This window comes from Schistocerca gregaria, chromosome X (assembly GCF_023897955.1).
Source record: "Schistocerca gregaria isolate iqSchGreg1 chromosome X, iqSchGreg1.2, whole genome shotgun sequence".
Taxonomy (NCBI): Eukaryota; Metazoa; Arthropoda; class Insecta; order Orthoptera; family Acrididae; genus Schistocerca; species Schistocerca gregaria.
Window position 1 is genome coordinate 698654194 of NC_064931.1, and position 25541 is coordinate 698679734.

The 25541-nt window shown below is 43.5% G+C and overlaps 1 protein-coding gene across 4 annotated transcripts in view; it reads right to left on the reverse strand.

Moving 5' to 3' along the window:
* Positions 1-25541, reverse strand: part of LOC126299489 (bestrophin-2-like) — a 612660-nt gene that overhangs the window by 417244 nt on the left and 169875 nt on the right. For all 4 annotated transcript variants that reach the window (XM_049991427.1, XM_049991431.1, XM_049991430.1 and 1 more), the window contains exon 2: positions 23833-24016. In XM_049991427.1, the coding sequence (XP_049847384.1) occupies positions 23833-24011 (179 nt within the window). In that variant the 5' untranslated portion in view covers positions 24012-24016. The remainder of the gene's footprint in view (positions 1-23832; positions 24017-25541) is intronic.

Sequence of the window (25541 nt, forward strand, 5' to 3'; positions counted from 1 at the left end):
CGCCTAACATTGGAGCTCCCAACTACCAGTAAGCCCACCCTCTGCGATTGCCCCGACCTTGAAGGCTGAGAATGATCCTTTGAAACAGGGCAGGGAGCTGCACTGGCTCAGCCAGAGACAGTGCCTGAAACCGGTTTGTCAGACGCACCGGGGAGGCTTTCTGATCATCCTCAGGGGACGCCTTTCGCTGCCTGCCACGCCTTGGAACAACCTCCCAATCAACCACAGGTGAGGGCTCAGCCCCACTGCGGGCAGCAACCGGGGCAACCACAGCGGCAGACCGATCTGGGGACAGACGGGACGAGGTTGACATCCCCGTGATACCCAAGTCCGGCTTCCCACAGTGGTACCCATTGGCAACAGCCTCAAGCTGCGCGACCGAAGTCAGCGCCGATTGCAGCTGTGAGCGAAGGGATGCCAAGTCAGCCCTCATCCGAACACAGCAATCGCAGTCCCTGTCCATTCTAATCGATGTTGAACAACAGTTACTGAAACACGAGTCCGTGCCTAGATAACGCAAGCGAAACACGCAAAGAATGTATCAACTAACCTGTACAAATGCCTAACGACTGCGCTACAATCTGCTGAATTTACGATTACAGTAACTAAAACTCGAAATTGCACCTCCTATACGAAACTCACACGCAATTTAAATAAGAATCTACCAAGTAAACACTAAAGCGCGATGCTACAACTGTCAAATACTATAATACGCCCGAAATATATGAATTAAACAATGCAAGTACCCAAAAACACGCAAAGAAATTAATTAAACTATCTAACAAACAAGTAAGCTAGGGTTATACGACTTGCTGCTGCAGCTGCTTATCCAACGGCGGCAGGGAGCACGTAGATCATTTTGTAATTGGAATTGATCGTCTGATGATTTTAATAGACGGTAAATTACAGCATCATCTGCAAACAATCTAACGGGGCTGCTCAGATTATTACCTAGATCGTTATGTAAATCAGGAACAGCAGAAGGCCTATGGCACTAACCTTGCGGAACGCCAGATATCACTTCTGTTCTACTCTACCGTCTATCACTACGAACTGTGACCTCTCTGAGAGGAAATCACGAATCCCCTCGCACACCTGAGACGATACTCCATATGCAAGCTATTTGATGAGCGGTATCAAAAGCCTTCTGGAAATCTACGAATATGGAATCGATTTGAGATCCCTTGTCGACAGCACTCATTATTTCATGGGAATAAAGAGGTAGCTGTGTTGCACACGAAAGATATTTTCTGAATCCCTGTTGGTTATGTATCAATAAGTCATTTTCTTCGAGGTGATTCATAAGTTCGAGTACAGTTATGCTCCAAAATCCTACTGCAAATTGAGGTCAGTGATATGGGTCTGTAATTCAAGGCACTGAAACAATTCGGAAGCGTGGTGCTAGATTTGTTATCGGTAGGATCGATCAGCGTCCAAGTACTACAGAGGTACTTCGTGAATTCGTATGGGAATACCTAGAGGGAAGATGACGCTCTTTCCGCTAGGTACTATTGCGAAAATTTAGTGAACCTGAATTCGAGGTCGACTACAGAAGGATTCTACTGCCATCAACATACATTTCGTGTAAGGACAACGAAGGTAAGGAACGATAAATTAGGGCTCGTACGGAGGATTTTAGACAGACGTTTTACCCTCGCTCTGTCTGCGAGTGGAACAGGATAGGAAATGACTAGTAGCAGTACGTGGTACCCTCCACCATACACCCTAAGTGGCTTGTTGAGTATGTATCTAGATGTATTGTTAAACAATGAAAATTAATTTTTCCATTTAGCGGTGGACATTTCTAAGCGAATGGGATCCATGTGATATGTACAGCCGGCCGCGGTGGTCTCGCAGTTCTAGGCGCGCAGTCCGGAACCGCGCGACTGCTACCGTCGCAGGTTCGAATCCTGCCTCGGGCATGGATGTGTGTGATGTCCTTAGGTTAGTTAGGTTTAAGTAGTTCTAAGTTCTAGGGGACTAATGACCACAGCAGTTGAGTCCCATAGTGCTCAGAGCCATTTGAACCATTTGATATGTACAGAGCAATACAGATAGTGACGGAGGGTATGACTTTCGAAATCGCTGCAACCATTTATCGAATTCTAAGGAATAGCTTGAAGGGGAGAATTATTGAGAAAAATCTGCGGGCTATTGACAACAAGAGCGTACTTGGAGCGTTTCAGTCATTTTTACCTCAAAATAAGGAAAGTAAGATCATGGTCCGCTCCTGTTGTTGAAGATATGATTTTTCGACGCAACAGTCAAGGATATGCGATGCGCAGCATTTCAACTGTCCGAGAGAAATAATCTTCCTTATAATTTTAATAGAGAGACAGGCCGCTCGGGGTAGCCGCGCGGTATTGGGCGTCCTGTTCGGTTCGCGCGGTTTCACCCGTCGGAGGTTCGAGTCCTTCCTCGGGCATAGGTGTGTATGTTGTCCTTAGAGTAAGTTAGTTTAAGTTTAAGTAATGTGTAAGCTTAAAGACCGATGACCTCAGCAGTTTGGCCCCATAAGATCTTACCACAAATTTCCAAATAAAGAGACTAAAATGGTTCTAAAGGGATGGACTACTGATTTTCCGAAAAAGATTTACAATATTTTGTGCCTTATGTTGGCTTAATAACCGAAAACCGGCCTGTGAAATAAATAATAAATAATGAAGAGTATAGCACCAGCGTCGTGTCTGTCTTCATTCATTAAGTGTGAAGTATTCAGCCAAGAACCGAAGGAACAACCAATCGATGGAATTGTCGCAATATGTTAATTTTATTTACGTTCAGTGTCAAGTCAGAGAATGCACCAGTCCATCAGTCCTCTGCAGGTCATTCTGAACATCGATAGTGTCTTCTGGCGCTGCTGTTTTCTTATAGACAAGCGCATCATCTGCGCACATCCTTAGAGACCGTCCGACGCTTACTACTAGATCATTTACATACATTGTAAACAGTAACCGTCCTATCACACTTCCTTATGGTTTTCTGAAATTACCTTTCCATATTTCGATTTGATTCCGTTAAGAGCGCCGTTTGTGGAATCCATGTTGATTTTCATAGATGAGATTTTCATTCTTCAAAAACTTCATAATACATGAGCATAAAAAATGATCTGTACTTCTACAACAGATTGACGCCAGCGATACAGACCTATAATTATGTCCATCTGTCCTACGACCCACCTGAAAACGGGAATGACCTACGCTTTTTTCCCCAGTCGCTAGGTACCCTTCGTTGTTCCAGAAACCTACGATATATTTCTGCTAGAAGGGGAACAAGTTCTTTCGTCTAATTTTTGTAGAATCTTACAGGTATCTCATCTGGTCCTGATGCCTTTCCATTGCTAAGCGACTGTAGTTGTTATCCACAGAAAGTAACTGAGGATGGAGCCAGAACCCAAGCGACAAGCTTCATTCGTGCCGACATGTGCCACCATTTGTTGCCGGGTGTGTTCTCGATAGCCGCCAGCAGAGCTGCCTCAACCACATCTCGGACCGGACCCTGACGACAAACATATTGAGTGCACAATGGCATTGTTGCTCGCCTTGCATGCTATTTCCCTGAGAGGTTCCATCAGCCGCCTAACGTTGGAACTCCAAATCACTAGCATACCCACCCCTTGCACTCGTGTGGACTGGCCAGGAAACTACTACAGAAGAGGCATCCCGTGCTAGCTCAGAAGTATTATCAAAACTGGGAGAGTCTAAGGCGCTGCAGTCATGGACTGTGCGACTGGTCCCGGCGGAGGTTCGAGTCCTCCCTCGGGCATGGGTGTGTGTGTTTGTCATTAGGATAATTTAGGTTAAGTAGTGTGTAAGCTTAGGGATTGATGACCTTAGCAGTTAAGTCCCATAAGATTTCACATACACACACACACACACAACACTGGGAGTGGCTCCCCGTACCCATTGCTAAGGCGTAAGGAGCCAGCCGTGCAGCCTGTTCCCTCTTTCGCTTTCTGCCCAGTGACACGCGAACCCACTACTGCCCTCCACTTACTCGCGAGTGACGTCAAACCGGTCAGGCGTTTCGTATCAGAAGATGGAGCGACAACCTGGTCACCAGGGTATCGCAACGACATCGACGGTGTTGCACGTTTCGACACTCGAGCCCCCTTGTCGCCGCAGCTTTGAGCAGTAGACAGAAGAAAACGTAGGCTCTACCTATTTACGGACAGCAGCTAATTGTCCTTGTATCCCTTCACAAAACGCACAGCCCATACCTATATCGTACTTCGTGTGTGTGCGTAAAAAACAAAAAGAAAAAAAACTGAGTAATATCTCAAGCAGTGAGGAGTAACTGCGGAAGTACAAACAGGCCCCCGCAAAAGAGAGAATTACCCGATTGTGGCGTTACTGAGGTTGGAATGTACAAGCATAAACGAGAATAAACATACACTAAAATCCGTTGTGAAAAGTTGTCACTACACTCTAAGACTGCAAGATCCGCTAGCTCTCAAAACAGAAATAAATTTCTCTACTGAAAAAAATTGTATAAAGAGTTACTTTTTACTAGAAACTCAGCTAATACAAAGGCTGCTGCAGGAAATAAATACACTAATTCCAAAGCACTGATATAAACTATACACTACTTAGTAATACGAGTCACGTGAGGTGGCTCTTCAGGCAGCAATCGTCTCACACAGAGATGAACTAAAATTTACGCAAAAAGAACTTGAGAGTAAGTTAGTAAACGCTAGTCTACGCAGTAAAATGAACAGGTAAAATTCACTTTCTCTAGGAAGTACGTGACAAACAGAAACTAAACTAAATTAGTGTGTATGGCACACAGACTGGTACAGCTACAGGCATCCTCTGTGCTCGGCGACTCCAGCTACACTCCAGTGGCAGACGCAGCAAGATGGTTAGTTTGGGGGAGGGGACCTAACAGCTAGGCCATCGGGCGCATCGGTTTAGGGAAGGATGTGGAAGGAAGTCGGCGGTGCCCTTCCAAGGGAACCGTCCCGGCATTTGCCCGAAGTAATTCAGGGAAATCACGGAAAACCTAAATCAGGATGGCCAGACGCAGGTATGAACCGTCGTTCATGCGAGTCCAGCGTGCTAACCAGTGCGCCACCTCGCCCGTTAGATGCAACGCGAATGGAGTTATTCATCGTAGAAAATTTTACTGTTAAGCTCCCGAGATCATAACATGCAAGAAGAGTCAGCAACTTCCCCTCGCAAACAGCTCTCTAAATTAGCGCGATGGTGAAATCAGTGAAATTAGTACTCATCTGGGGAGTGGGAGGAGGGGGTGAGGGGTGCTTACAGTCGCTCTTCCGGGGGACCATTTGTGAGTGGAACAGAAAAGGGGGAAAAGAAATTGCTACTTTAAGCGCCACTCCCTAAGCTGGCTTACACAGATTAGCTGCAACTGAGATAGTGAGGCCGCACCATCACACAAGGCATGCCATTAGTGACGTCCGCTAAGGAAGCGGCGAGAGTGAAAGAACAGTGGATAATTAACAAGAAACTAACATGATTTATCATCAACATTCTGAGAAGACTGTATGAAATATTAGTATTTACATACGAAAATAATTGATCACATCATATATACATGTTAAATAAAGTTCCTTGCAGACGGAGAAATAAGTAAATTGGGAGTATAAAAATGTCTTTTCAATTGATAATCAAATTTTATAGTCATAAGGAAATTTCTAGTGTACTCGAAAGAGAGACAGCGTACTGCCGATCCTAATGCACGGCTGTGAAATGCGCAAAATCATTCGAGAGTTGCTGGGTTGGCAATGTAAATAAGCATGTTGGATTAATGACAACCAACAGGATGACAAATAAAAGGGTAAGAGATAAGAATGACACGAGTTGAGAGAGTCATAGTGAGTGTTAAAAACTGGAATGCAGGTTATAAGGATATACATTTTGTGTCCAGTAAGAACTGGAACTTATCTACTGAACAGAGTACTAGAAGCGCCAGGTTCAGTATCGACTAGGAACAGAGACTTTGTTTTGTTCCAGTCCGTCAGGTCCACCCAGCCTCCTACACTCCTAATACTGGGGCGAAATAAGTTTGTACTCTTGCTACATTCAGTCCAGTAGGCCAGTGTCGAACTTCTGCCCTTAAGTATGGGAACTCACTCTCAGGTCAATGGCAGCTCCTATGGGCATGATTAGTGGTGGGTGCTGGTTTTCTGGAGACCCAGTTCAGTTGCCTCTGAACTTTTGTGGAGACTAGATCTCGCTCGTGGTAAACGTGCGTTTAGTTGTCGCGTCGAGAGTCACCGTCATTGTGGTGTAGTGGTTATGATACTAGACTTTTCGCCGGCACGGTAGTGCAGCGTGTTCGGTCAGAGGGCTTCGTGCTCTCTGTAATAAAAAAACTGAGTCAAGGAATCAACGATCAACTTGAACAGATGTCTTGTGACGTCCGTCCAGACCAAACGCAACGAACTACATCGAACTAAATGAAAAAAAGAGTAGTTTCATCTACTGTTGTTTTAAACTGAAAAAAAAAATCGTCAACGGAGACAAGTTTCTCGAAGCTTATATGAAGCCTGGAAGCACGTTTCGGGGAGATCAAGGTGGTCCCAAGGGTTTCAATGGAGCGTCTGAACGACTTTCCGGATTCCGATTACTAGGGGGTGCATTAAAGCGGAAAAGGCGCTTGCAGTTGTGAATTCATGCAGCAACATTAAATAGCTGTAAATATATCTCGAATAATTCCATTGAACTCAATAGCCACTTGGACTTCAGCACTGCAATGTTTTGTTGCATATTGTTGCAGTTTTATACCTTTGATAAACTGTACGCTACGGCACTCAAAGGCGTTACCAGTTAGGTCTACATAAGATGAGCCAATGGTGACTGAAATCCACGCTCTTGAGGCCTGCATCTTGTATTCCACGTTCATTTATTTATTTATCATGGAAATATTATTGCCATTAAGTCCTCTCTTCCATCTCACCCGATATTCTAGAGAATTTGCATTGCATCCATTACGACACATGGGTTTTAAGAGGTTTGTCTTGAATATGGAATTCAACACGTGGAAATAATTGTCGCATGAATAGTGAAGTAGCAGTTACATTGGAAAATATCACAGTTTATGTTCGGATGTGTAAATTATAAAAAATATAAAGGTAAGTTGCAGGCGAGTACTCGCAGTAATAAATTGTAGGATCACGTCGACGGACGTGTGGAAAGTTGTGGAACAGCGAGAGAAATAGTAACGTGATAAAATGTAAGTTATGAAGCCAGGTGAAGACTGACTGACAAACGACAAGAGAACTAATCCAAACTGCGACAATATTTGAGCATTTTACAGGGACAAGGGACAATTTACACCAATTTATTAGGGAAAAATTATGAGTATGCGAATGTATCTTTTCGCGAGGATATGTACTGATAAAATGTTCTTGGGATTTCAGCCTCGTCCAGTGGTTTAAAACCCATGAACTTTCGACCATTGTCAAGTGGTGACGTCGAATGATTGCTGTTGCCGCCCTTATATAGCCGTTCTGTCTTCAGTGATGTCAATGGTGCTCGCTCCAGCGCCATATATGGTAATGTTTTGATTGCGCGCTTGCCGTGCCCGCTTCAGATTCCCGATCGCCGGGTTCCAAGCTGTGCTTAGCTGCAGGCCGCCGTATTTATTGAGGTTGTTCTCAGAAATTTTTAACTCGATTGCTTTTCTGACATTGTTCCATAAACTGGCAGTCATCGTGATAACAGATGCCTCGGCAAATACAATAGTGTCCGTTTTCTAAAGCACGGTCCGCCACCGCTCATTTCTCAGGATACCGTAGGCGAAAACATCTCTCGTGTTCCACACAGCGCTGTTCAATAGTACGTACAGTCTGTCTGATGTAGCGCTGTCCACACCAACACGGTATTTTATATAGGCGTACTCCTGGCGTTCTGAGTCCAACATCGTCTTTCACAGGCCTCATTACCCTTCGAATTTTAGCCTGTGCCCTAAAAACCGTATCGATTTTATGTTTCTTTAGAAGCCGGCTGATCTTTCCTGTTATTGAGCCACATAACACCGGCTAAAATTCGACAGCCAGTGAGGCTTGTGAAAGACGATGCTGGACTCAGCACGCCAGGAGTAGCCCTACATAAAATACCGTGTGGGTCTGGACAGTTCTACATCAGACAGACTGTACGTACTGTTGAACAGCATCGTGTGGACCACGAGATATGTTATCCTGAGAAATAAGCGATGGCGGAACGTGCTTTAGAAAACGGACACCATATGGCATTTGCTGAGACATCTGTTATTACGCGGACTACTAGTTTTTGGGACAGTGTTATAAAATAAGCGATCGAGTTAAAAATTTCTGACAATAACCTCAATAAAGACGGCTAAGCACAGCTTGGAACCTGGCCATCGGAAAGCTGAAGCGAGCACGGCAAGCCTGCAGTCAAAATATTACCATATATGGCGCTGAAGCGAGCACCAGTGACGTCACTGAAGACAGCGCGGCTATATCAGGGCGGCAGCAGCAGTTATTCGACGTCACCGCTTGACAATGGCCGAAAGGTCTTGGATTTTAAACCACTGGACGCGGCTGGAAGCCCGAGAAAATTTTATCAAAAATTATGTGGTAACAACAAGAAGTACAGTATCTGAGTAGAAGCATCCGGGCACCTTTTAGTACATATTAATGTGGGTTATGTCCACCCTCCGATGTTATGACGACTTGATGTCTCTTGGGAACATTTTAAATGTGTGTGAATGCCTGTGGAGAGATTGCAGCCCATTCTCCCTCGAGAGCCGAAGCCAGAGAATGTAGTGATGCCTGGTGTTGTGGTTTGAGCGAAGTCGACGTACTTTCCCCGTTCTCCGCTGTCGTCGCTACACGTGGTGGCAGGCAACGTTCTCCAGGCAGTCGCCAAATCCAAACCTTTCCTTCGGACTGCCACAAGATAGAGGCTGATTCGTCACTCCAGTTCACTCGTTTCCAGTTTTGCTCTGTGCTCTGTCCCGTGGAGTCGCCCTTTACACCACCTCAAGTGTCGCTCAGCTTTGGCTACAGAAATGTGTGTGTCTTATGAGGCGCTGCTAGACCGCCGTACTCCATTCCCTGTAACTCCATTCGCACAGTTATTGTGTTATCTGGACTGGTGGTAGCACTCTGGAACGCACGAGTCGTTCCTCCCGCTGATTTCATGCCATTTTTACAACCATCTTCCGCAATACTCGAACGTCAACGTCCGTCAGTATATGAGGTCTGCCTGGTCTTGGAGGAGGAGGAGGAGGAGGAGGAATAAGAGGAGGAAGAGGAGGAGGTTAGAGTTTAACGTCCCATCGATAGCGAGAGCGTTAGAAATGGAATAAATTTCCTTTCCTTCACGTCTATGGTCACAAATTTTTCTGTCATCAGACTACCAGTTTCGATCTATAATGACCATCTTCAGATCTGTAATATTTTAGAACACGTTTTTATAAAATAGATCTGAAGATAGTCATTATAGACCGAAACCGGTAGCCTGACCACAAAAAATTTGTGACCATAGACACACCACTCGAATTCAAAACTCTTAGCAGTAATCCACGCGCTTTCAAATCTAAACTGAAGAGTTTCCTCATGGGTCACACCTTCTATTCTATCGAGGAGTTTCTTGAAAAATTACGTTGATTCTTATTGTATTGTTGATTGAGTTTAGTTAAACTTATGGACTGACTTTTTTCGGGTTCATGAACATTTATTTTTATCTGTTATTACTTTTATTGTAATTTCATGTACTGACACGTTCCATGACCTTGGAGATTCGCTCCTCAATTTGGTCCTACGGACGTGTAAATAAATAAATAAGTAAAAGAAAGTTATTCTATATTCGGGTCACTGTTCATTTCACGACCATGTCGCAGTTTGTGACATTAGAGATGGAACACAAGTTTGAATTAGGGAGGGAAGGAGAAGGATAGCGGCCGTGTTGTTTCGAAGCAACCATCCCGGCATTTGCCTTAAGCGATTCTGGGAAATCAGGGAAAACCTGAATCAGGATGGGCGGACGCGGGTTTGAACAGTCGTCCTCTCGAGTGCGAGTCCAGTCCTCTAACCACTGCGCTGCCACACTCGGTCTGGTCTAGGGTTATCCGTGGTTGTTCCTCCGCGTTTCCACTTCGCAGCCACATTATCATCATTCGACTCGGACAGCTTTTGAAGGGTTGAAATGTCCCTAACAGATCTATTACTCAGATGCCGTGCAATGACTGGTACAGACTCCAAATCACTGAGCTCTCCTGCCCAATCCGTTGTGCCGCCTTCTTTTACACTGGCGTGTCTGCATCTCGCGACATTTGCAGTAAACTCCGCATGACATATCTTTGGTCACAGAGTGTAGATTAGCTTTACCTTAAAACAATATTGTACTGCACGTGCAGTGTGGGATAGCTTGTTCCACGGGCAGGCAGCAGCAATGGAGTATGCGTTTTATTTTACAAATGGGAAAACATACTTAAGAGCCGTCGAATTAGACATAGCGTATACTACTCACCTAACTTGCACGACCGCAGCCGTCCAAACTGCGGATATGAATCACTGACACATTGAAATAGAAAGATGTTGCAGTTATAACTCACACAAGCATTCGTTGTTAGATCCAACCATTTAGAGTTTTCAGTACTCGTGCAGTTGTGGAGATTCAGCAGAACGAATTTACTTTTCACATACTGTATACATATTTTCTGCCCAATTGATATGCTCGTCCAGAGCTACAGCCCAGTTCTTCACCGTTTTCTTACACATCGTTGCGATACCTTCGAGAAGAGCAGAGGACGATCGTTCGTGGATTTCTGGACTAATTAAAATTTGGTGGGATACTAAAATTACTTCAGAGTTCTTTACATTTAGTTTTAATCCTAGGTTTGGCGTCGTTCTGAAAACTGAAGACAAACAGTGCATCCCAGGGCTCTGTTGTTGTTAGACGGTAGAGCGTATTCTCCAGTATTTTGTCCAGATGCATCACATAGTAAGCTCTAAAGCAGGGCAGGTACACGGAACGAGTGTGACAATACACTAAGTGGACTGAGGTGGAGAGCTGAGATGGCAGCACCGTGAGCGCGCTGTGACAAGGCTGGCTTGCCGCCAGTATAAAGAGAAATGAACGAGAACCACAAGAGGTGCCAAAGCGTGTCGTGGGTAACAGAACCCAGCTCTCAACCGAAATGCAATATGCGTACAAGAAAAATCCGTGAACCGAATATTCAACAGCGAAATACAGATTAGGCACGTTATTCACAGCATTCTTTGAGCATTTCGACTATTGTATTAATCTAATTGCACGGAATCTACTTGCAAGGCTGTGATATGCTGAGAGAAGACAGAAAAGGCTCGCTTTTGAAACACGCGTACAATTTATTCCTGGAAGCTGTCGTTGTGGGTAGACTAACTAACCCTGTCGAACTAATAATTTTTTCCGCTTTACCGGAAGTTGGCCGCCTCCGTGGCTGAATGGACAGCGCGGCTCGTGGAGGACCTCGATTCGACTCCTGGTACTGGCAGGGATTTTTTCTCAATGAGAGGCCTACTGTGGACCTACTTGATCGAGTAGTAGCGTTCCAAGGTCAAGAAATCCGACAACGACCGGGAGAGGGGTGTGCTTACCGCATGCCTCTCCATAACGTATACAGTGGCACCACTGACAGAGGATGACACGGCGCTCGGTCGTACCCGACTGCTCCGTCTAGGACCAGAGCACATCAGCTGCTGTTTAAGTAGTACAGTACTACCTCAGGAAGCAATGGTACAACCTAAGAAGTCCCTTCACTCTGCTTATTATTTCCACAGCGAGACGCAATTTATATCTGGTCCGGTGTGGTCAAGTCGTGACAAATTGTATTTCCTTCTGTACTATTTGAATTACAATCGACTGAGTAGTAGAAGGTACCATATAGTACGGAAACTTCTCCTCCCATTCACCTATTTACAGGTAAAAATAACTGTACTGTATGCCATAGTAATGTCGTATGCGTTCTCTCTATGGACTGATGCGTAGGAGGCTGCAGAGTATTCGTAGTTTCTGCATGACAGATTGGTATAAAATTTTGGAAGGAAGTTCTCCCAAGGAAAATGTGAGTGAATTCCTAAGGGACCAAACTGCTGAGGTCATCAGTCCCTAGCTTTACATACTACTTAAGCTGCCTTCAACTTACGCTAAGGACAACACACACACACTTACGCTCGAGGGAGGTTTCGAACCTCTGGCGGGAGGGACCGCGCAGTTCGTGTCATGGCGCCTCTAACCGGGCGGCCACTCCGCGCGGCTCTCCCAAGATGTACAGTGTTTATCTTTGTTTATTTGCCAGTTCAGATTTTTCAGCATTTTTGCTACACAGTCTCGCTTATCAGATAAGCATGTTTCCCTTAGCATCGTCCCTAATTACATACACTCGGTGTTCTCTGGCAGCTGACCTGATATGGGTCCGATACGCTAGCACAGCATTCATGTTTGGGCTGTAAAACCGTTTTTTACGCAACCTCTGTTGCAGACAGACTACAGATTTCCAGTATCCCACGGATGAATCGTAGCTTCTATTCGTATTTACTTTATCTGCAAGTGAGTGGTGGTAGTACTTCATACAGGGTGGGCATAATAAGACTGGCCTGAGAAATATTTCTCGCGCTTTAGGACAGGCAACTCAGCTTAAATTATCCTCAGGTGAGACAGATAAAGTAAGCTGCTTTGCTTATCTTAAGTTGCAAGAAATATTTCCCGGACCAGTCTTATTTTGCTCACCCTATACATGAGGGTTGGAACTTAAATAGCGGCAACTATTTATTCACAACTGATACAAAAGAGTTACATGTTTGCACCTGTTACTGTCCTTCAAAGTAGTCACCAGCGTTGTGTAGAGCCCGTTGCCAGCGATGTGGAAGGCATAGTATACTGTTAGCAGAGCCTGTTCTGATGATGGTGTGAATGGAGCGGTCTTCTGCCTGTCGAATCTCTGGAACAGTTCTGAAGCGAGTGCCATGAAGCGGTTCCTTCATCTTCGGAATCAAATCAAGGTCACAAGGACTTAAGTCCGGGTAGTATAGTGGATGGTACAGTACTTCCAAGTCCCATCGACCGAACAGAGCGGCCATAGCTTGCGCTGTACGCGCCCACGCATTGTCGTGCAAAATGATGAGTGGGTTGCGCAGAAAGTGTCGCCGCTTCTTCCGCAAAGCTGGTCGCAAGTGATGCTTCAAAAACGAACAGTAATACTGTGCATTGCCGGTCTGCCGTGGAGGAACGTAATGCGTTTGCATAACACCATCACAGGCGTACACGAGAATCACCGTAACCTTAGACCGCTCGATTCGCACCATTAATAGAACAGGCTCTGATAACGGTATACTACGCATTCGACGGGTTCTACACAACGCTGGTGACTACTTTGAAGAACAGTGACAGGTGCAAACATGTAACTCTTTTGCATCGGTTGTAAATAAATAGTTGCCACTATTTGAGTTCCAACCCTCGTATCCACACGCCGTTACTCCCAAATTGGCCTATTTGTATCACTTGACTGACTGACTGTTTAATCCTGGGGTCAAATGATAACACAGCTTACATGAAAAGCTATCTCGTCAGCCTCCTTAGCGTGTCTGGTTGCTACGTGGAGGACCCGGGTTTGAGTCCCTGTATTGCCAGGGAGTTTTTCCTGGAAGGGCTACTGGAATAGTGTGCACTTAGCCCCGTGAAGCCAACTGAGGAGCTACTCGAAGGAGAAGTAGCGGCTTCAGGGTAAAAAAAAAAACGACAATGGCCAGAAGAGCGGTGTGCAGACAACACACACCACGCAACCGATAACACTACTGGCAGAGGACGGCACGGTGGTCGGTCGGTCACGAGTGGATAATCAGGGCCAGAACGTGTAGCTTTGCTTCCTTTGGAGGAGGATGAAATTTGCACCAAACTGACATTTTGTCTAGATATTGTTGGGTACTACTGCAAATTTTAACGGGTAGAATTTACTGAGAGGTAACTGCATCAAGTGCGAAATACCTAATAGTGCAACTAATGATACTCACGAAATCATTAACATGTATGTCTTTAAATAGTTCTCCATCCAGGATAACGTGCTGCGACCAAACTTCCAGGCAATTTCGACCCAATCGTAAACCTGATTAAATATCTCATATTACAGTGCATTTTTTAGAAGGCATCGATGTGGCACCGAATGAAAATCTTTTCGAAAGTCTAGAGACCCCGAATCGACATCGTTTCGGCACTGAGGATATCGCGTGAGAAGAGAACTCGTGTTCAGTGCCTCGTGACCAATGTTTTCGCGAGCAATACCAATTTTCATGGAAAAAGTTATTTTATTCTAGGTAGGTCATAATGTTTTGAAGTCAGTGTATATTCTACGATTTTGCTACGAATATATGTGGGCATTGCAGAACGGTAGTTCTGTGGATAAGTTGCAGTTCATTTTCGTCATGGGTCGGTGTGAGCTGTACTCTTCCAGTCGCTGGGAATATTGCTCTGTTCAAGGGACATACTGTAATATATTGTCTCGAGGGAAGGAAATTCTTTGGCGAATTTGGAACAGAGTTCGACTCCGTTGATGATAAGAGCCTGACTGAGTTTTAGCTTTGTAAGTTGCTTTACACGTCAGTTCATGATTACAACGCCACTCATAGTCGCACCGGTACGGCTACTGATTGATGGAAACATTCCTGATACTCATATTCCATTGTGAAGAAAAATTTGAAGACAGAAGTCTGCTTGGAGTAATCATCAGAGGTGAGTGATTCTTAACCTCTGCTCCACGTATCTCTGAGATCCGTAAGAGCTTAGTGAGGATTCCCGAGATACACATAAGATATTATAACTCTTAAGCTGACTTTCGACAAGTTTTTGATCTGTGACCATGTCAACTGGCGATCATTGTAGCTTGGAATACGTTATGAGAAATACGTATCTTGAATGCTTTGCTCGAACGTTCACATGTTTGGTTTGTATCACCAGTTCTGCCAACAAGCCACATCGAACATAATCCCTACCTTACTCTTGGGAAGTGAAACAGAAAAGTTATGGGAATGCCAAAGAAGAAAAGAGGAAGGAAGGAAGATTATAGTTTAATGACCCATCCAATATGAGGTCATTAGAGATGGAACACAAGTTCACGTTACGGAAGGATTTGAAAGGAAATCGGTTGTGGGCTCTACGTAAGAACCATCACTGCATTTGCCTTAATCGATTTAGGAAAATCACGAAAAACCTAAATCTGGAAAACCGGACAGAGTATGAACCGTCGTTCTCCCAATGCGCCACGTCGCACGGTGGCGTGGTGGCACAGAGGCTGACCTCAGAATGGTTTGAAGTTAGAGGAATTAACTGTTATGATAGAATTGAGAAACGAAATTTCAGTTATGATAAAGACATTAAAACTACGAGATGATGTTTCTCAAACGGAAACTAAAACTCCTTAATTAATCTTCACATTGTTGCCTGCATATACGAAACGACTTTTGTATCATCTCACATTGTTAGACATCTTCCTCGACATTTCCACGACTTACGACAAAGTTTCTTTAAATATTTACCAAAACCCATCTGAAATAAAAATTTTATTAGAGATTGATTTTCTGTCGATGTTAGTGAAATGCAATAATTTAATTCCGTTTAAGCGGACAGTTTTAGAAAATTTTCTATAGATGTAGTTACGTAAAATTTTAAAGTATCGAAATATTCTGAATTTTTGGTCTGCTTTACTTGATCATACTGATTTAGCGAAGATAGCAGGGAAGAAAACGTTATCATTTACCAGAAGTGACTTCTGTTAAAAACAGCACTCTGCGCCAATGTACGCGAAAAATAAATACAGAAATACACTAAAGCGGACAGGAATTCGTCATGGTGTTAACAGGCTCTTAATGAAATTAATGGTAGCGCTAACTGCCTTAAAATTTGTCTTGCAATTGTATTGTTCCTAAAGTAGCTATGTTTTTTAATTAAGAGACTTATTATAAATAAATAAATAAATAAATAAATAAATAAGTGTCGATAGTGGCCTTCATCAGTTGGTTAGTTAGTTAGTTAGCCTCATGTTCCATGGGTCATTCTGAACAATAAAACTTAATGATATGGAAAAAGACATTTTACATTCACATTGCAAATAAATTTGTAAATATAGTTACGTGCTGAATACTTGCAAATTTCTTTATTTTTTAAATTTAATTAATTTATTTTTTAAACATACAGATGTGGGAGTTAGTAATTCCTACCTACCACCTTTTACACATTACAATAATAGACATTATTCTGCGGAATAGAAAGAGATGTCAAAGAAAAACTTTTTCAGTGTTTTTTCAAATTTTAATTTGCTGTCTGTGAGACATTTTATAACCTTGGGTAAGCCATCAAAAATTTTTGTTGCAGAATTGTGCATCCCTTTTTGTGCTAAAGACAACCTTGATTTGGAGTAATGGATGTGATTTTCCTTATGATATTACAATTATATATATTACTGATTCTTTTGAAATGCAGTGGATTATTTACAACAAACTTCATGAGAGAATAAATATACTGTGAAGCAGTGGTCAGAACGCTCTACTCATTAAACAGATGTCTACAAGATGATCGTGGATGAGCACCACATATTATTCTTACAGCACATTTTTGAGCAATGAAGACTGTCTTTCTTAAAGATGAGTTATCCTAGAACATTATTCAATATGACGTTAATGAATGAAAATATGTAAAATATGTCAACTTACTGATTGGTCTCTCCACAAGATTTGCAATGATTCTAAGCGGAAACCTTACTGAAATAAGTTGTTTTAGAAGTTCCAGAATGTGCTTCTTACAGTTTAAATTCTCATCAATGTGGAGACCTAAATTTTTGAAGTTTACACCCTATTTATTACTCCCTCACCACGTGTTGCATTTCTTATTTATTTATTTAATCCAGACTCTGTCTGGGATGCTGACTCCCTGTCTGATTTCATCCTATTTCGCGCTTACCCATCCATATTATAGAATGTTGTCATGAGTAACTTAACAATATATTGCACTGGTATAATTAACGCGGTATGATTTTTTAAAGGTTTTCCTGTAAAAGCCGTCATTAAAATTGGAATTAAATGGAGTCCACTTTTAAATAAGCGCCCTTACGAGATCAGTCTGCGACTGGTAGCTAACCTCTCGCATTGCGCAAAAAAGAAAATGTAGATGTCTATCAACGTAACATGTCCGCAAAAATGTACGCGTTTATCACTAGCGGTCTGTTTACAACACGGATTTTTGCTTATAGATCTCACTGAGATGAACAGAAAAGTGTAGTAAAATTTTGGTCTAGGGCACAAGTAAGAAATACGTAGCCAAGTCCGTCACAGAAATGAAAGATCCTTCGATAATCTCTTCTATCTTTCAAATAAGCTCCGTCCCGCCAGACACTGGTTAGAACGGAGGGTAACCTGAGAACCGAGTCAGTAGACAGTTGTTGAAGTCGCTCTTGGTTGCCACTTCCATATTTCGTATGACGCCCTCCATTTCTTAAGGCACAGTTTAGTTTGGTTCATTTGCACATACCTTGGGTCCTGTCCATGATGTCTTGCTGTAAAGTGAAACAAGTCAACATATTCATAAATATATTACATAATCGTAGTGAAAATTTGGCTACACGCTGTCCATTGAAATGACCGGATTTTGCATAAATATCAATCTACAATTAAATTTAGTAACCACAACCAACTCACATGGATGGATACTTTGGCCATTTCTGTGGAACAGAAAATTTAAGTTGTGTATAATGGAGATAATTATTATTCCGAGAACTAAATTTATTAGAGTGGTTGCCAGCCACAAAATTCACGACATAATAGATGTATTGTGAGACTGTTGTTAGCATTCCTAGGACTTTTAATGGTGGACTATGCGAGGGTTAAGGATTTACACCAGCTAATAATTTGATAGTCTTAGTATTAATTACACAGAAACATGTTAAATGTGGAATGGTGTCAAAATAACACTTGATGTGATATTTATGAATGGGAAGGAAGTAAGGAAGCCTACACTTTAACATGCTTACAGAGGCTGATTACGCTTCTTGTATCATCAGCGAGTAGCATTATTTCTCTTTGATCTTTCGCAGGAATATGAGCAAACTCAGTATCGAACTTCTTCGATCATCAGTATTTACTTGTTTCCCGTCAGAAGTAGTGTCCTCATGCAAACCGCCTGGATTGTTTAATATGACTCTCTGCTCCCTGTCAGTTATGTGTGAAAGAAACCAGTTTCTCATTGTTCGTTGAAAACCACAAAATTTATGTTTCTCTAATAGGATGTTGTAATGTGTAGAGTCAAGTGTCTTCAATAGATCGCAAAAATTTCCAGTGGATAATAGTTTGACTTTTAAATATTTCAACTATTTTTGAGTGAATCACTTATACAGAAATGTTAAGAAGGACATTACTCATTAAACAGGAGGACAAGTAGTAATATCTACGCGGTAAAGACAGTACAGGGGTATTCTCCCAAATTCCATAGGTTGCTCCATGTCCCACTAAGCTTTCACATAAGCTATACCCCACGTCCATGCCCGTATTCTGCTGAAGGAGCGGCCGCAACCACTGCAGTAGAGGAAAGAGGTGCTGGCACATGCTGGTTTCATGTCACGTGGCCAGGTGTCCAGATTCATTCTGCGGTAAACCCGATTCGGCACTCTACCCTAGGAAAGCGAGCTACGATTCGTTCGAGTGAAGTCGAAGACGTTCCAACACGAGATTTCAACCCACACATTTTCTATTACGTCCGCCTGCTTAGGTGGGTGGTAACGTGCTCGCCTCTTACTCAAGCGGGCCAGAGTTCGATTCCCGGCAGGGTTGGAGACATATCCTCTGGGCGACTGGGTGTTGTGTTGTCCTCATCATCATTTCATCCTCATTATTGGCCCGCAAGTCGCCCAATGAAATCAGACTTGAGCCTTGCTGCCGAACTTGCCCGGATCGGGCCTCCCGGCCAACGATGCCATACGCTCATTTCATTTTTTTCTATTATCCGTAAGTACTGCACACAACGAAACAACTTAAAATCCGTTAATCATAACAGACAGGCTTCCAACTCGACCGCATCATTCCGCATCCCAGTATAGGATTGCCAATTCATATCCAACTTTTTCTGTAGTCATCAGTCCGAGGATTGGTTGGCAGCTACTAATTTGGCAGCAGATCTCCACTCTTCACGTCTTTCCTATTTCCTCTTAATTTCTCAATAGGTCTTGCATGACAGACCCTTTTTACTCTAAGCTTGAACCATCAAAAACTCTCGCGAATAAACTAAAACAGAATCTAAATAAGATCGCGTAACTTGCCACTGGCTGGATCAAATGCTACGACTATGGAATTACAGTTGACGAAAAAGAGTGACTTCCAGTACTGAAGGCAGTTCACAATAGCCAACCGTTCCTGTCCCTGATGAACATCGATATTCCACAAACTCAAAATTTTCGGAACATATAGCTTTGAAAAGACTAACGAAACTTATGCAAGATAATGATGGCTGAAATTCGTGGCAGTGGATTAAAGGACTTTAACAAAAGCCCCGTCTATACGCTTTTTATACAAATTTGTTCATGTCAAGACGCGTTTCGGGTTTTCACCTACCTTCAGTTGGCGTAATATATTTATCTCTTCATTAATACTGCGGTTTTGTGGACTGCATTTTGATCGCTGCAACTGCCTTTTGTTCTGTAACTCGTAGCTCTTTGTTTCACATTTATGTGCAAGACACACGTACTTTTAGTGACGTTACCGTCTCGGACGGCGCGATGGAGGTATCACAACTGTCCAGAATCGGTCTAGATTTTCCGCCCTTACCGCCAATGGCGCTGCGAGCTGCGAATGGTCGCCACAAGACAAACGCCACAGCCTCTAGGTGATCGCCGCCTAACCTGCCAGGATCCCGTAGCCGAGAAGACAGCTACCGCCTCGGACCCGGACTGCTCTTGGACTATGTTATTCTGTACTTCTTGTTCACCGATTGTCTACCCAGTGAATACGGAATGAAGAGTGTTAGTAAACCTAAACCTTAGATTTATTCGTATACTGTTGCAGCACAGCGTTCGCTACATCCCATGTCACGATCAACAATGGGTGCTTGTTAGTTTTTTATGTGAATAAAAAAACTGTAAGCTCATGTCTCTCCATTGGTTCGTTACCTCGAAGCACTCTGTTTCATATCAACTTCGAGGGTGAGTCAAATGAAAACCTTAAATTTGTAATAACAAATCGAAATTTCGCCCCGTTATCATGTAAGTTGGTAAGAGTGCTACAAACAGCGTGCAGAATCACCTGTAGGTGGCAGCATAGTGCAGATGCACGCATACCGTCGGAGTATCAGTATAAAGGTGGCTGCCCCACTTGCAACTTGTACCGGGGAAGAACAGCCTTCTGTTATTCGGTTTTTGCGTAGTGAAGGTGTGAAACCTACTGAAATTCATCGACGAATGAAGGTTCAGTACGGTGATGCATGTTTGTCACAGCAGCAAGTCTACGAATGGGGTAGGAAGTTCGCAAATGGTGGGACTTCAGAGGAAGATGCTCCTCGTCCAGGTCAGGCACAACGAGTTGAAGGAAAACCACCGAGTGACACTGAATGACATTGCAGCATGTTTTCAGATTAGTCATGGGTCAGCACCCACATTGTGCATGATGTGCTCCAGTTTCACAAAGTGTCTGCAAGATGGGTGCCACGGCATCTGACTCCTGAAGTGAGAGAACGACGTGTTGATGCTTGTGAAGAACTTCTTCGGCGCTTTGAACGAGATGGTGATGGCTTCCTTGCAAAAATTGTTATTGGGGACGAAACCTGCGGTCACTTCCATTTTGAGTGTCTTCCTCATCCACCAGACCTTGCCCCAAGTGATTTCAGTATGTTTGGACCATTCAAAGACGCAATTCGAGGAAAGAAGTTCCTTTCTGATGGAGAGGTACGCCACGCGGTGCATGAGTGGTTGCGCGGACTACCAAAAGAATTTTTTTCTAAAGGAATTTATGCACTTTGTAAGTGCTGGAGGACTTGAATTTAGAGTGGGGGAGATTATGTTGAAAAGTGATACAGCTTTGTACGACTTCTGCACAATATGTTGTTGTTGTGGTCTTCAGTCCTTAGACTGGTTTGATGCAGCTCTCCACGCCACTCTATCCCGTGCAAGCCTCTTCATCTCCCAGTACCTACTGCAACCCACATCCTTCTGAATCTGCTTAGTGTATTCATCTCTTAGTCTCCCTCTACGGTTTTTACCCTCCACGCTGTCCTCCAAAACTAAATTGGTAATCCCTTGATGCCTCAGAACATGTCCTACCAACCGATCCCTCCTTCTGGTCAAGTTGTGCTACAAACTTCTCTTCTCCCCAATCCTATTCAATACTTCCTCATTAGTTATGTGAACTACCCATCTAATCTTCAGCATTCTTCTGTAGCACCACATTTCGAAAGCTTCTATTCTCTTCTTGTCCAAACTATTTATCGTCCATGCTTCACTTCCATACATAGCTACACTCCATACAAATACTTTCAGAAACGACTTCCTGACACTTAAATCTATACTCGATGTTAACAAATTTTTCTTCTTCAGAAACGCTTTCCTTGCCATTGCCAGTCTACATTTTATATCCTCTCTACTTCGACCATCATCAGTTATTTTGCTCCCCAAATAGCAAAACTCCTTTACTACTTTACGTGTCTCATTTCCTAATCTAATTCTCTGAGCATCACCCGACGTAATTCTACTACATTCCATTATCCTCGATTTGCTTTTGTTGATGTTCATCTTATATCCTCCTTTCAAGACACTATCCATTCCGTTCAACTGCTCTTCAAAGTCCTTTGCTGTCTCTGACAGAATTGCGATGTCATCGGCGAACCTCAAAGTTTTTATTTCTTCTCCGTGGATTTTAATACCTGCTCCGAATTTTTCTTTTGTTTTCTTCACTGCTTGCTCAATATTCAGATTGAATAACATTGGGGAGAGACTAAAACCCTGTCTCACTCCCTTCCCAACCACTGTTTCCCTTTCATGTCCCTCGACTCTTATTACTGCCATCTGGTTTCTGTACAAATTGTAAATAGCCTTTCGCTCCCTGTATTTTACTCCTGCCACCTTCCTAATTTGAAAGAGAGTATTCCAGTCAACACTGTCAAAAGCTTTCTCTAAGTCTACAAATGCTAGAAACGTAGGTTTGCCCTTCCTTAATCTAGCTTCTAAGATACGTCGTAGGGTCAGTATTGCCTCACGTGTTCCAACATTTCTATGGAATCCAAACTGATCTTCCCCGAGGTCGGGTTCTACGAGTTTTTCCATTCGTCTGTAAAGAATTCGCGTTAGTATTTTGCAGCTGTGACTTATTAAACTGATATTTCAATAATTTTCACATCTGTCAACACCTGCTTTCTTTGGGATTGGAATTATTATATTCTTCTTGAAGTCTGAGGGTATTTCACCTGTCTCGTAGATCTTGCTCACCAGATGGAAGAGTTTTGTCAGGACTGGCTCTCCCAAGGCCGTCAGTAGTTCTAATGGAATGTTGTCTACTCCCGGGGCCTTGTTTCGACTCAGGTCTTTCAGTGCTCTGTCAAACTCTTCACGCAGTATCGTATCTCCCATTTCATCTTCATCTACATCCTCTTCCATTTCCATAATACTGTCCTCAAGTACATCGCCCTTATATAGACCCTCTATATACTCCTTCCACCTTTCTGCTTTCCCTTCTTTGCTTAGAACTGGGTTTCCATCTGAGCCCTTGATGTTCATACAAGTGGTTCTCTTATCTCCAAAGGTCTCTTTAATTTTCCTGTAGGCAGTATCTATTTTACCCCTAGTGAGATAAGCCTCTACATCCTTACATATGTCCTCTAGCCATCCCTGCTTAGCCATTTTGCACTTCCTATCGATCTCATTTTTGAGACGTCTGTATTCCTTTTTGCCTGCTTCATTTACTGCATTTTTATATTTTCTCCTTTCATCAATTAAATTCAATATTTCTTCTGTTAGCCTAAGGTTTCTACTAGCCCTCGTGTTTTTACCTGCTTGGTCCTCTGCTGCCTTCACTACTTCATCCCTCAAAACTACTCACTCTTCTTCCACTGTATTTCTTTCCCCCATTCCTGTCAATTGTACCCTTATGCTCTCCGTGAAACTCTGTACAACCTCTGGTTCCTTTAGTTTATCCAGGTCCCATCTCCTTAAATTCCCACCTTTTTGCAGTTTCTTCACAATAAATAAAATTTAAAACAATATTTAAGGGTTTCATTTGACTCATCCTCGTACTTCTGTATCTCTCTATAAACCGTGGACCTCGCCGAGGTGCGCTGGCTTGTGTGGCTCGAAGATACAGAGAGCCGAATGATAAGCGAAACCACAACGAAACTGTATCTGTGAAATGGCCAGATAAACATGTGGTTCCTGAAAAGGAGCAGTGATGGTTTCAGTAGTTGCAGGGGCAACAGTCTGGACGGTTGACTGGTCTTAACCAACGTTTCGTTACTGCATCGGTTTTGCGAACGAATGAAAACAATGGGAACTGCAACTGATATATTCTCCTAGGACATGACGCTATACTGTACGGTTTAATGTTGATGGCAACCTCTCGGAGAAAATGTTCCGGAGAACAAATAGGCCCCGTTCGCCTTTTCTGGCGGGGGCTACTGGGGAGCATGCGATCATCGAGAAAACAAAACTGTCGTCCGATAGGCTTGCGAGGAGGCGAAGAGAGCTTTGTTAATCCAGTCTTCGAACTGAAGGCCACCACTACCACAACAACAACAAAAACATCGGTATAATTTTGAACCCAAATGTATTGGGCACTCTGTGTAGTGGTGGCCCAAAGCTATTGTTGGATGTAAAGAATTGAGAAAGAAGGGAGAAGTGCGTACTCACGTTCTCTGGTCCTTGGTGAAGGCGTTCCGATAGAGCGCACTCAGCAGTCCGAAGGAGACGACGAAGAGCAGCAGCTCGCGGTAGATGAGCTTGTACAGGCTGCCGCGCCACATGAACAGCAGGCGCGTGAACCCGCCGCTCGTAGACGACGCCACCTCATACTGGTAGCTCACCGTCATCTCACCTGCACAACAGCACGCACGCTCAGTGTCGCCTCCTACCGACATGAAGCCAAATTTGTGTCTGTGTTAAGGGTTTCTCTGTAGGGAGAGCCGCGCGGGGTAGTCGTGCGGTCTTAGGCACCTTGCCACGGCTCGCGCGGATACCTCCGTCGGAGGTTCGAGTTCTCCCTCGGGATGGGTGTGTGGGGTGTCGGTAGCGCAAGTTAGTTTAAGTTAGATTACGTAGTGTGTAAGCCTAGGGACCGATGACCTTAGCAGTTTGGTCATATAGGAACATACGACAAAATTTCAAAAAATTCTGTAGGGCGAACACGGCATGTTATCTCGGATGCAGTATCATCGATAGGTAGACACTTCAGGTGCGCCCTAGGGAAGGGTCGCAGGTTCGAATCCTGCCTTGGGCATAGATGTGTCATGTCCTTAGGTTAGTTAGGTTTAAGTAGTTCTAAATGTAGGGGACTGATGACCTCAGATATGAAGTCCCATAGTGCTCGGAGCCTTTTGATTTTGTTCTTGTTGTATGTTAAGACTTGGCAAACAATATTAACAGTAGCGTCAGACTTTTTTTATCTGTAACTAACTACCACCAGAAAAATGCAGTACAAATTGATGTTTACATCTTCATAAATAAGATTTCAGAGTCGTGCGAAGCTTTTCAGCTTGCTTTAATTGTGCCTAAATGTAAAACAAACAAAAAAAAATGCACTGTTCTACCACTATTAAATCACTGAGTAGCAACTGCTGTCGGTGGACTTATACAAATACCTGGCAGTAACGGTTTATGGAGATACGAAACGTAACGATCACGTAGGCTCATTTGTAGGTAAAGCAGGTGGCCGACACCCATTCATTGGTGTCTACAAAGGAGACTTCTCACAAAACACCCTGGCGACCCATCCTCGAATATTGATCAAGGATATTGAACGTATAAAAAGAAGAGCAACACGTATGGTGCCGACCGCAGTGGCCTAGCGATTCTAGGCGCTTCAGTCTGGAGCCGCGCGACCGCTACGGTCGCAGGTTCGAATCATGCCTCGGGCACACATGTGTGTGATGTCCTTAGGTTAGTTACATTTCAGTAGTTCTAAGTTCTAGGGGATTGATGAACTCAGATGTTAAGTCCCATAGTGCTCAGAGTCATTTGAACTATTTTAACCAACATGTATGGTGACAAAGTTCGTTTCACCCATGGTAAACGCTACAGAATATGAAGGCGCTAAGTATCAGGCGAAAGTATTCTTAAAACGTTTCAAGCACCAGCATTGAGTAAGATATCTAGGAATATACTGCAACCCCCACTATTGCAGCCGTAGGGTCGCGGCCGGCCAAGGTGGCCGAGCGGTTCTAGGCGCTACAGTCAGGAACCGCGTGACCGCTACGGTCGCAGGTTTGAATCCTGCCTCGGGCATGGATGTGAGTGATGTCCTTAGGTTAGTTAGGTTTAAGTAGTTCTAAGTTCTATAGTCTGATGACCTCAGCTGTTAAGTCCTATAGTGCTAAGAGCCATTTGAACCATTAAAGTTGCTA